Raw genomic sequence first — 13,009 nt, 5'->3', positions numbered from 1 at the left:
ACGGTAGTGTAAAATCTTAAGCAAAAACTGTAATATTCTTTGGGCAACATAATTAATTACAACTTTTAAAACCAGCTTCTGAACTTATTGCAACTTAGTAATATTTGTTTTGTTTTCACAATTCAGATTTAATGGGAATCTTTATTCGGCCATTGATTGTTCCTGTCCATAACAAATGCCAACCTTTTCAATTTAATTGTATTCAGCTCCTTACTTCTGGTGTCCCTACTTTGTGTAAGATGTTCGGTAAAAACATGTTCAGATTAAACATTTTCTTCAGCTGTTGCTTTCAAAAGCTTGAGTACTGCAACTTCTATTTTTCAGTTGTTCATGACATTTGACATGCCTTAATCACAGACTGTCTACTGTCAAGAGTTGTTAGGCTTAGCCTTATGCCATTTAGGAGGAACTTGTACACGTTTATTCCTGATTGCAGGAGTGGGGAAGCACACATCATGCAGTGTCAGATATTTTCACCAGAGCTAGAATTAAGGTATTTGGGCTTAAATTACTCCTTGCTGGTTAAAACCTAATAGCACTCAGCTTGTCAGTGTGACCCTTCAGCATCAGCAGCTAGGAACCTCAGATAGTTGAGGCTTTTCTTTAGTTCTGGGAGGGAGATACAGAGACTTCTTTTTAGATGAAATCAGCACTGAATTCTGACTCTCATGTTGGATTACGTGAAGCTTAACAAACTACTACAAATTGGGTAATGATTCTCTACCTACCTATGTTTTCTTCTAGCAGCTCCCTAAATGCTCGGCCAAGATTTGTGTAAACAGAAACAAAGTTGGTAAAATACTGTTAAAATATTGGCTAGTACAGGTGTTTGAGGAGGCATCTCTGTGCTGTTTGATGATACTAGACTTAAAAGTGAAGTCCTATTGCCATCTAGTGATTAGCTGCTAGGATGTAGAACGGCCAGTGGTTCTCTAAAGGAGTGAGGCTCTTTTTTAGGGTAATGGAGAGATACACGCCATACTGGTCTAAAAGGCCATGAGCAAGTACCCTTTGCACATGCTGTCTTGTGCAAGGCAGGAGTGGTTGGTAATCTCAGTGGCAGGCATCAATTTCCCGTATTTCCTCTTTATTAAGATACTGGTCATGCGTGGTGCATATGAACTCTGTGGCTGCAGAATGAAAGAAACTACTACTACAACTGCAACACTGCATAAATTGGGGATAATTCTTTTGCTGATGTCATTTTCCCTGAATTGTGAAGAAGTGTTCAGGTTTGTTCCTTCAAGGTTTTTGAAGCAACAGCTGTGAAATACAGCTGAGAGGGTTATCTGAGTTGAGTATTAAATAGTGCACTACAGAGGGAAGTAAGGCTGTTTTGTTGAAAACTCTGACATTCTGTCAGATTGCTTAGTTGTTGCTTTTCCTGCTTCATACTACTCTGGGTTTTTAATTCAAATTTGGTGGAGTTGCTTCTTTTTAAAAAAAATTATGTTACTCAGCTCTTCCCTTGTGAGGTGGCTATCTACAAAACAGTGTTTTCTTGCTCAGTAGAGAATATTTAGATATTTGATCCACTTCTAAAGTTTTTATTAATTTTGCACATTAACGAAGGATTTTTAAAATTGCGTACTAGTCTGAGTTTGTAGAAGTTCTTATGTACATGACTATTGATTTTTAATAAAGAAAATCTCCCATGCTTTCACAAACATGTCGGTGTTTCATGGGTCAGTTGGCTGCACCTAAAGCTCAAACATTGTACTCTGTATTGACATGTTATAAAATGACTGTATTGACGGGGAAAAAAACCCCAAACCACAACAGATCTGTAGTACTGCTTTAGTAATCTCCTTTAGTCATCCGTAGCCCTACAACATTGGGCTTGTTCAGGAGTAATCCTTCTCAGTGTATCTTATAGATCTGATAGTTGTGTGATGGATTATGTCAATGTGTCCTGCTGTGCTCGTTATTATGACCTTCCTTGTGGGTTCCTCTTCCAAGCCTAGGTTAAAGCTAAGATTTCTGGTTTTGGTTAGAACACGTTTATACACATGCACAAAGTAAAAATCTAGTGCTGATATGACAATATTTACAAATATTGTCAAATGTTCTCATGTGTGAAGCTTTTTTTTTGTGGGGTGAAAGAAATCCTTGTGAGAGAGTCTGTGAAGGGGTAAATGTCATCTTTATTTACAAAACAGAAGTATGCTGTTCAGTTTCTATCATAAATAACTGTAAGGAGATGTTCTTTTTGTGTCTATATCGAGTCATTCATTAAGTCTTACTATTTTCGTGTGTAAGAGATGATGGCGTAGTAAATTGCATAGCAGTTGTGCCTTGTTCTCTTGAGCTAATCTGTAATCGGAAACTTGAAGTACAGTCATTCCAGTGAAGCTGCTGTGGGCAACTGCTAGAGAGGAATCTCTAGATTCTGAAATTGGCATTAATGTGTCTCATTATTGAATTGTAGGGGAAGTGTTTGACTATCTGGTTGCACATGGAAGAATGAAGGAAAAGGAGGCTAGAGCTAAATTTAGACAGGTATGTATAATGTTCCTATACATCAGCATCCCTGCCTTTGGACCCCCGTTTTTTAATGCTGAAATGAGTAAAAAGGCTGTCCTTTGTGTTTAACTTCTAGCAGTGTTCAGCATGTTGTGGACTTGTAGCCTTGAGCAAGAAAAAGCTTGGGTTACAGTAGTACTCCAAAGGGGTTAGTAGTCCGTTCAGTGGTGCTAGTTTCCTTAGTTCTGTGTGCCAGGGTGTCCAGGAGTGCCAGAACACAGTGACTGCTTGATTTGGAAGTGTATTCCATTCCAAAATTAATTTCCTCTGGATTGATTTCATATATCCTTAGTTCATCTGGTCTGTAACCTTTTGGAAGTTATTCAAATATAACAGACTACAAACAGGCCGATTTCAAAACGCAAGGCAGTGCATGTAACAGGCATCCATTCACATCCATCCGCTTACATGAAAAGATGCAGTTTAATAGTTGTTCTACACAGTCACGGAAAAGTAATTTCTAGGCTTGTTAGTTCAGCTTTCTTTATGATGGATAAACTAGCCCTGAAAAGATGTTGGAATTTCATTGGATCTGTAAAAAGCATTTCCATTCTACAGTAAAGCAGTATTGAACATAACCAAATATTCTTGCATAATTCAAATCTCTGCTCTTGTAGCGTCTAGAGTTTCATGTGCAGAATCTGACTGATTGCAGATCACTGGTGTGATATACTTTGTTTTGTGCTCTTGTGCAGAAATTTGTAAATGCCTACACTACTTCCATCCCTTTGGTCATTTGGGTAATCTAGATAATATTGTGAAAACTAATAAATATCAAAATTACACTCCTGCTTAATGACACTTTAAAATAATGAATAGGGACAAGAGTGTTTTATTGAATGATATGTAGGGGGTTTCAGCTGGTGAATTGTGGCAATGATGTGACAGTCAGTTTCACTGTTGGAAGGGGAGGCTCTGATAGCTTTGCTTCTTAAGCAGAGCCATACAAAGGTATAAGAAATTTGATACAATATATGTGGCTCCCAGGAAACTGATTAATGACTTTCCCAAAATGCCACTTCTCTAGTGTGGGTAGTGTGACCAAAAGGAACAATTTGGGAACTAGGAAACTGTGCCATAACTGTTTTGCTCCCTCTGTCTCATACAGTGAGAACTGTGTGAAAGCAATATAAACAATAAGAACAAAAGTAGCAATGAAAGTAGAGAAAAATAGAAATGTGTTTAACCCAACATAAGGAGGCAACAAAAGCATTTCTGTGAAATCCTTCGTCCTTTGTTTTCTCTCATCTCTTTAAAGAAAGTAAATACACAAGGTTTAATCTTTTGGAAAAAAAAAAAAACAACCCAACAAACCAACACCAAAACCCAAACAAACAAAACAACCCAATAAAAGCAGCTGCAGACTTCATATCCTCAGAAGTGATTGGTGATTACTGGAGTTATACAACTTGATAGTAAGGAAATTTTTTTCTTCCTCTTTAAGAAAATCTTAAATGTCTTGTTTTTTAAAGCTGCTTCCTTCCCTTTCATATTCTGGCAGGTAGAGAACTTTCCTTTGTGATTGAGGGTTCCTGATATGTGTTTCTGTGCTGTGTTGGAGTAGATGTGATGGGTTGTAGAGCAGTCGTTCGCACTTCAGCCATCTCTTCTAAATCCCAGACTGTTTGTTGCCTTGCTCTTTGTAATGTCACTTGAAGAGCTTCAGAGTAACTTGAGAGGATTTGCTGTTCTCCCTCAGATGTGAATATTGAAAACTTCTACTGGTATGGTTCTCTGCTCTTTGTCCTTGGTTTCTTTTATCAGGAGCTGTGTAGAAAAAGATCTTGCAGTGATTCCATTGAAATTGCACGTTTGTTCAACAGTTACCTATTTTTTTCAAACAATTTGACTCCCCTTTAAGTGAAAACTTGAGGAAACAGGTCAAACATGTTTTACAGGTACACTTAGTGCTTAATTTTATGGGATAATGTGGGTAGTACAGGACATATGTAACTTCTTTTTTCAAAAACAAATGTGAAGGGAAAGAATGTAAAAGATAGTTACCTGCTGAGCTGTGTATTTGACCCATCAAGAGTTGATTTTATGTACTTCACATTCTCAGCTTGATTCTTCTTTTTTTGTACTTCGGTAGACGAAATGCTGTTTGCAAAGATACCTGGATGGCCTCACTTGAAATCCACTGAAACACACAGAAGTATGTTTTCGGTTTTGTCTTACAAGTCTTGTCTCCTGGCATGGGCAGCTATGCTCTGTCCTCCCTCAACAGCTGACTTCCCAGCTACTGAGCATAACCAATTTTAGAAGACCTTGATCTCAAAGATAGGAGGTTCCTGAGAGCTTCAAAAGCATGAGTGCCTGGGAAAAAAGAGACAACCTTAGTAATAACCTGAGGAGAGAAACTATAGCATGAGCATATTGCACTTGCTAGAGAAAAGAGCATGCCCACAGGACAGAAGTCAGGAAACATTGATCAGAGCTTGGCATTTATTAGACGCTAGGACTCTGACTGTGGGACAGTGTCAAAGGAAACTAGGTCTTGCTGGGTTTACAGGTCATAAAACTATTCATTTCACCTTACTGTAGTCCCACAATAGCTTCGTATAGCTTTTAGCCATTGTTGGAGGGAGAATGCTCTCTGTAGACCTTTTATCTGATTCAGTGCAGCTGTTGTGTTAGATAGGGACTTATGACATAATAGGGATTTTGTTTTTTTTTTTTAAATTCACTAACTGGTTTAACAGATGGTGGCTCTCTTTAAACTGAAGAAACAGTTGTGCCATGGTATTGAGTTTACTTCTTACACTAGCTTATATTATATCTTGTTTTCAGATCATGTTTCTTCTTTCAGTAGATGTGATTCCCGGATCAAACGCTTGTGTTTTATCTGAGGAGGCACTTCCTCTCTAGCAGGCAAAGAGCAGAATTTGGTAATTCTCCCCTCTTTGCTTGTTAAAAAAAAAAAACTTTTTTGGTCCATTTTGCTATGCATACTTAAGGTTTTTAGCAGGAAAAAAGAATGTAAAAGACAGTGATCACGTTATTCCAGCCATGCTTGACAAGGAACGCAGGAGAGGGTACAAACACTAAAACTACCGCCATGCTCTGTGGTTCTCCATTTCAAGCTCTTTTTGTGCAGCCATGTGTGAGAAATTCAACTCTAGAACATTTTGCATTCTTAATGCCACCTAGTTTTTTCTTTCCCTATTACAGGCTTCCAGGCAGTTTTGGTTTGATCTTACCATCCTTTTTCCATAGAAAAATCTGCCTATCTACATAAGAATGAATGCAAAAATGGGAAGCTAGGACTCAGGGCAGAGGGTCTCCCAAAATCCATGTGTATTAATTCCCCCTCTTCTTTTACTGCAGCTGATTAGATCTGGCCTCCTTCAGTTTTCCCACTGTTTCCCTGCAGAAGCAGTTTAGAATTTTTAATGCTGGTAGATTTTAGGACAAATCTTGTATTTTGTGGATTTTTTTTTTTTTTTTTATTTTCCATCTTAATTGTATGTTCCAGTTAAGAAACAAAATACACATGGCAGTGTGGAAGGGACCTTGAAAGCTCATTTATCTATCCTTTTGTCATTTAATCCTTAATGAAGAATGATTTCTCTGCATAGAGATAACTTGTTCTAACTTGTTCTTTAAGACCTATGATTATACAGATTTTTTAAATCCCTCCCAAGAATTGTATTTCAATGCTCCAATTGTTACCTCTAGCAAAAAGGTCTGCTGTTTCTTCTTCTCTTCTCCCCACGTTCCAAGCATCAGCGAATTTCTCACACTCAAGTAGATTGGGGGTGAGAGTGCTGTCAATGGAAGCAGCGGTGGAAGGTGGAAGACAAGGAAGTCAATTCAGTGCAGCCACGCTTCGTGCTATTTTTCATTCAGTTACAACTGCTGTTCTTCAATTATTAATGTCAGACACATTGCATTATTTCCCTTCCATTTAGTTGGACTCACTTCTGCAGTCTCTGTGCTATCCTCTTGCAATGCAGGGTAGTTCAAAAGTATCTCCAAGGGAAACTACTGATTGATCATCTGCTAGACCTTCCGCCCTTACATAGTTGGAGTAAAAGCATTTTAGGAGCAAGTGGTATAGTGCTGTGACTCTGTGGCCCCAAACAAAGCTTGAGGTGTTTGTCATGCTGTCAGCCTTGGAACCACCTGCAGAGTGAGCTTGTGACTGGCACTAAAGTAATGGTAGCAGAGAAGAAAGGAAGGAAAACCAAATGGATGGTACCAGTGATGGCATGGGAGCACGTGGGCAGTTTCAGTAACTGTAAAAAGCTGAACTTGGAGTCTGAAAGAGGGAGACAGCACATAAAGGAACAAGCAGAAACAGAATGAAAGTGTAGGAAATGGAAATACTTCAATACTTCTCATACACTGCTTGGTTTCCGAGATGCTATTTTGCACTTGTGTGATTTGGTAATACAGGGGCACAAAGATCATAACATTGGTGCTTGTTTTGAGTGCAAAATTAACTGGTAGGTCAGTTCTTTGACCTAGCAAGAACCTTACTTTCACCTACTCTAAATACTGGGAGACAGAACCATTGATTCTTACCAGTACAGGAGGATCCTTATGCTAAGCTGGGCGGTCTGATCCATAAGAGTTATTTTTTGTAACAGTAATAATACCTCATCTTTTTGTGCTAGAAATCTTCTTAATCTTGAACAAAGAATGGAAATAAATTTGTTTAAGTGTAGTTATTACAGTAAATTACTTTTATGTGCTGTTCCACTTATTTTAAGAAGTTATAGCATCTGCCTCAATTCTGACCATGTATGCTTGACAATAAATATGTATTTGACCACATTTGTGATCATGTAACAATAAGACTTTATCTAGCTTTTCCATACATGTAGAGTTCTGCAGCAATGCTTATGACTCTAAAGCAATGTCCTAGGACATTGCACCATGTAAATAGCTTCAATAAAGCAGGAGAAACTTAATGGTATTTGGAAATTATGATGGAAGAAATTACTCTGTTACACTTGAGAGACAGAGAGTTTTTTCCGTTGAGCTTGCTATTCTTGTGCAGTATACAAAATACAACAAACCATATGCACTTAGACAGCAGACCTTTGTCAGATGCATAGTTGCTTCTCACTGCCTAAGTTTTGACAAACAAGCTGTTGCCCAGTAGTTTCTCCAGCAGCTAAGCCCGTTTCTTACCCTCTTCTCTTTATGCTGTGGCATGAAAAATCACCTTTGGAGAGGGACAGGAAAACTTCAGTCCAGAGGGAGAGCTTTTATAGCTCTATGTAGTATTGGAATGGAAATACTTTAGTAACCTTTCTGAAAGTCATTGCTTCTACTGGTCTATAATTAGCCACACAGGAAAAACAAAATCCTCTTTCAAGTATAGTAGAAACCAAATAGATCAAATAACAAATACCTAAGTTATTTAGCAGCTTTCCCCCAAATACACTGGTCACTGTAGTAGTTGGTTATGTAGCTCTGAGTGCGTAAGTCCATGTCAACTTTAGTAATAAATGTTGAACTTTTTAAAACTCCTGTTTCTTTGAGATGTCACTTACACAATTGGGCTTGTTTTCTACCCAGATAGTATCTGCAGTGCAGTATTGCCATCAAAAGCATATTGTTCACAGAGATCTCAAGGTGAGTAGAAAAAAGTGCGAGAAGTGTGTGTCAGCTTCTGTACCTGTCGGTGTCATCTTTATTGTGCTGATAAAAATGTAGTTGATATTAAGCTTTCTGGTATACTTTTTTTTGCATGTGTTTGTAGACACTTTTCTATACTTGCTATAATATAGAACCATTTCAGATAAAAGGAAGAGGATTTCTAAGGCTTTTAAATACAGAAATTTAACGGCTTCTGAAAGGTAGCCTCTCACCCTGTGGTCAGATTCAAATCTGATGCTGGTCAGTGTTAGCTGAGAGATCTTTAAATCTTTAAAAAAAAAAAAAAGGTAGTTTGATAGAGATATGACAAGTTTTGGTCTTGGAACAGAATGAGTTACCAGTTGTGATGATGAAAGTGAGGTATTTTGTCTTTGTAGCTTGGCATGAAATGGTATATCCCTTCTTTAAACTGTGCCTTTTATATTAATAGTGTTGCCACATAATTTGTTCAACACATCACAGCTTTGTGACTTCAAAAAAACCCAACAAACAAAACAAACCACCACCAACAAAAAAAAAAACCCACTTGAAAAAAGTTTGAAGGTTATGTATATTACCAAACTTTTATAAGAATGCCACATGAAGTATGGATAATGAGACTATATCTTGTTTTCATCTTCATAGATCAAAAATGTAAGTTACAATAGCTCAGGATGCATTTCTGTGGAGAAAACAGGTAGGTGGCAATAACACAGTTTTCAGGTAGGATAACAGCTGCCATAGTCTGAAGCCATTGTACAGAGATTTTTCAAATAGGGGTTATGTGAATTACAGACTAAAGCATACCTAAAGACCTTGCAAGGAAGGGAATGTTAACAGATATTTCAGCTTTTTGCCTTTTAAGAATGTGTAAAAATGGACAATAGCATTCTAAATAAAATATTTTAAGTTCATCTTACAAATCATTCTTTCTCTTCCAGGCTGAAAATCTGTTGCTAGATGCAGATATGAACATTAAAATAGCTGACTTTGGTTTTAGCAATGAGTTTACAGTTGGAAATAAACTGGACACCTTTTGTGGCAGCCCACCATATGCTGCTCCAGAGCTCTTTCAAGGGAAGAAGTATGATGGACCTGAAGTAGATGTCTGGAGTTTAGGTGTTATTCTTTATACTCTTGTGAGTGGATCTCTTCCTTTCGATGGACAGAACTTAAAGGTGTGTTTTTAGTAGAACGTTTGGCATGTTTATCTAACGTTTTAAGTGATTTGCTGCTTACAACTTACTCTCTGTTCTTCTTCTGTTAAAAAGGAACTTAGAGAAAGAGTGCTAAGGGGAAAATACAGGATTCCTTTCTACATGTCCACAGACTGTGAAAACCTCCTCAAACGTTTCCTGGTGCTAAACCCAACAAAAAGAGGCACTCTAGAGGTAATGGCACAAATAAGGTGCATCAGAAAGCTAGACATTGTTTTGAAAACTGTATTTTTGAGCTGTAATTTATTACTGTCATACTGTTCCTGAATAGTTTATTTGGAGTGGGTTTGGGGGGGCCGGGAGGGTTGACTTGTAAGATTTTGTTTGCTGGCTTTACCAGACACCTGACTCCATAGTTGCTTTCAAAATGAATGTGAGACTGCACCACATGTGTCATATAACTTTTCCTTAAGGTTACCTTGTGAATTCCTGCATTAATAGATGATCCACCAGGACGCTTTCAAATGTGAACTGGAAGTATTGATTGCTAGGTTGTGGTGTGATTGCCTTTTGCCTGCGTTTTGTACTGTCATGGAGGAGAAAGGCCAAAGCAGTACTGCCTTCCATTGACTTCCATAGTTGAGCCTGGACATACTAGACTTGTCAGAGTTGTCGCACTGTTCCTGGTCTGTTACGGGCTTTTAGCTTTCAGCTGTGTGCTAGAATACAGCTGACTGAGAAGCAGTTTGGCTTGATGTGCATAGTTGATGCTCCTCACTGGAGCAAAACAAAACTGAGTAGGTGCTGGCACCTGTTCTGGAAAACAAAAATGAGAAAATGCCTTAGTGTAGGGTAGATGGGGGAGTTGTTCTTCCAACAGCTCATTTTCTTTGCTGTTAAGTGTATTGTACTAACAAAACCCTTTCTTTTATAGCAAATTATGAAGGACAGGTGGATCAATGCAGGGCATGAGGAGGATGAACTTAAACCTTTTGTTGAACCAGAACTAGACATCTCAGACCAGAAAAGAATAGGTAATCGAGTATTTTCAGAATATGATACTGTTTGCATGATATGGGTGTGTTTTCGTTTTTTTTTTTCTTCCACCACTCTGTATTTGTTTGCCATTTGGAAAAAGTAACTAAACTTTTAATACTGATATTTCACCAGGCTTATGTTCTTGCATTTAATTGTTTTGTTTAATCCTTTAAATGTTCCATTGTTTCTCTTGAACTTAAACACTCAGACAGCCTAAACATCGGAGTGTTTCTGTTACTTACAGAGTGTGTATTTGGTTTTAGATATTATGGTAGGAATGGGATATTCTCAAGAAGAAATTCAAGAATCCCTTAGTAAAATGAAGTATGATGAAATCACAGCTACATACTTATTGCTAGGAAGGAAATCATCAGAGGTAAGTTCCATTCTTACAAATGCAGAGAAACAAAGAAATCAAAGCGTCCTTAGCAAAGTTAGAAGCAAAAATTAAGCCAGTAACTATAGGCATTGTATTCCTGCATAAAAGTCCATTACACTTAAAATCACATTATTCTAATCATCCGTGTCAGCTGTCCAAATGATGCTGTGTTTGTTCTCACCCTGAACTGAGTCAGTAAACTCTTGCCTTGAGGCTTCCCAAAACTACCCTGCTTGCTCAGCAGTTACTGCTCTGAAGGACTTTGTATGCCAGTTACTGTTCTGTCTAGTCTAGGAGCTCAAGTGGGAATGTGCCAGCTGTAAATATCTTAAGACAGCCAAGGAGCAGGACCGATCAACCTGAAAAAGTTCTTGCCTTGTAGATTACCTTTCCATATGATCCTGAGTGGGCTCGGCATCAGTAAGCTGCTTTTGGTTCCTCTGCTGGAGAAGTTGGTGTGGTGGCTTCTACTAAATGTTTTCTCTCTTCCTGTTAAAATCTTAGAGAACACTGAAGAGAGAGTACTGAAAGTAGAGGTGGATTTTCTTTAACTGATTGTCCTTCGTTGAGCTGCAAATTCCACTGAGTTTCACCCAAGACAGTTGCACAAGAATCTAAGAGAAGTTGGTGCCTCTAAGCAATTTCCTATGTTCAAAAGCCATCTTCCTTCTGCCTCCCTGTTACTGCTCCCATAATGTGGTGTATGTTTAATCTGTTTTGTCTGAACTCCCTGTTTTAATATTCTCATTTGTATTGTAGTTGGATGCAAGTGATTCAAGCTCCAGCAGCAATCTTTCACTTGCCAAAGTTAGGCCAAGTAGTGATCTTAATAACAGCACTGGACAATCTCCTCATCACAAAGTTCAGAGAAGCATATCTTCTAGCCAGAAACAGCGGCGGTACAGTGATCACGGTGAGCAATTCTCATTTTCAGTGTTGCAGAATGTAGTGACTTTCAGTTCTGTTCAGTTTCTGAGTTTGTCTCCATCCCCCAAAGGTAGGGAGGATGACAACAGTGTAGCTTACAGCATGGTGGTTAAATAATTCACTGAATAACTGATTTTTTTTTTTTAAATTGGTTTTGTTATAAAGCCTTCAAAAACAACTTCTAGAGGAACACTGAATACACCAGCTTAATTCTCTTATTCTGCCTGTGTTGTCCTGTGCATTCCTGACCGTGCTGGGAAAGTCTTGTTACACAAATTGAAGAGAATGTTGCAACCCCCGTTTTTCATGAAAAGCACAGCACTCCTCCCCCATGCTCTTGTATGTCTGTTCAGCTTTTGTTTTCTTTTGACACTAGTAGGTCAGCTTGTGTCTAAAACTTGAAGAAATGTCGGTTTGCCAATATTTCTTGTTTCCTGTTTCCTGAGGGTAGTGTCACTTGATTGTCCTGCATGAATTAAATTTCCAAAGATCAGTGACTCGGACAAACTGAGAACTCTTCTGCTTAATGAGCGTGCAAGATAGTAGCTTAGGGTTTTCTAAATATCTTAAACATCTTCCTGGCCAGACACTAACTCATAAAAGGAGTCTCTGTTTAGGTCTACTTTTTAAATACCTCAAGTGCATTCAGAGGTTGCTTTCCGTGGAGAGTCTCCTGGGATGATGGTTATTGTGTTTTGTGATGCTTTTTTATATGTTTTTTGATATGTGTGTTTATATACATACACTTTTGGAATAATTGTTATTAATGCACTAACTACAAAGTTGATGTATCCTCTTCTGAGAAGGTGTAATTGAGGTGGCATTAAACACAATCCTGACATCCCCACAGGCTCTTCCCAGTGTGCAGGAACCTATTAAAGCAGGAGGGAGCTTGGGACTAGTTGAAGGGGCTGCCTCATTCTCAGGTGTGTCAGAGCAGTTTTGGTGGTGTTCTTGGGCTGTTCCAGGAGCACAGGCTGCTGGCCGTTAGTGCAGGTGGTCCAGGGTTGTGTTACCAGGTGCATGTCTCAAGAGCCTGGTTTTATCAGAAATGGGCTTGAATAGTGTGTGCCAGCTTTGTGGCTAGTGAAGGATCATCTGGTTTGAATGAGTCAGTTGCTTGTTAATTGTCTTTAAGATGGCTCTAAAGGGTTTTTCCTAGCAAGCCAAACCAGTGTCAGTACTCAAAACACCATAAGCCTCCAGGAAATTCATAATTCTTCCATGGCAATCAAGTAGTATCTTCACATGGAAAGGTTTTTGTTTTTCACAATATCCTACTATCTTCTGAAATATGCGTATTTTGATAATTTAAATAATTACCTTTTTGCATTTTTGATAGCCAGTGTTAATTATTTTGATTCTCACGTGTGAATACATTTCCATTGTAGTGAAA

General features: G+C 38.4%; 1 protein-coding gene across 6 annotated transcripts in view; it reads left to right on the top strand.

Moving 5' to 3' along the window:
• The window catches only part of MARK3 (microtubule affinity regulating kinase 3), a gene marked incomplete at its 5' end in the record, with an annotated part of 62,116 nt that overhangs the window by 27,664 nt on the left and 21,443 nt on the right, over positions 1-13,009 (top strand). For 5 of the 6 annotated variants that reach the window (XM_082000314.1, XM_082000313.1, XM_082000312.1 and 2 more), the window contains 7 exons: positions 2,429-2,499; positions 8,053-8,109; positions 9,054-9,290; positions 9,384-9,503; positions 10,204-10,303; positions 10,571-10,683; positions 11,446-11,599. In XM_082000314.1, coding sequence (XP_081856440.1) covers positions 2,429-2,499; positions 8,053-8,109; positions 9,054-9,290; positions 9,384-9,503; positions 10,204-10,303; positions 10,571-10,683; positions 11,446-11,599 — 852 coding nt within the window. The remainder of the gene's footprint in view (positions 1-2,428; positions 2,500-8,052; positions 8,110-9,053; positions 9,291-9,383; positions 9,504-10,203; positions 10,304-10,570; positions 10,684-11,445; positions 11,600-13,009) is intronic. The other variant, XM_082000315.1, reaches the window with a different exon arrangement.

Source organism: Phaethon aethereus, assembly GCF_964289735.1.
Source record: "Phaethon aethereus genome assembly, chromosome: 5".
Lineage (NCBI taxonomy): Eukaryota > Metazoa > Chordata > Aves > Phaethontiformes > Phaethontidae > Phaethon > Phaethon aethereus.
Note: the sequence above shows the minus strand (reverse complement) of the source record. Positions and strands in the feature narration are given on the sequence as shown.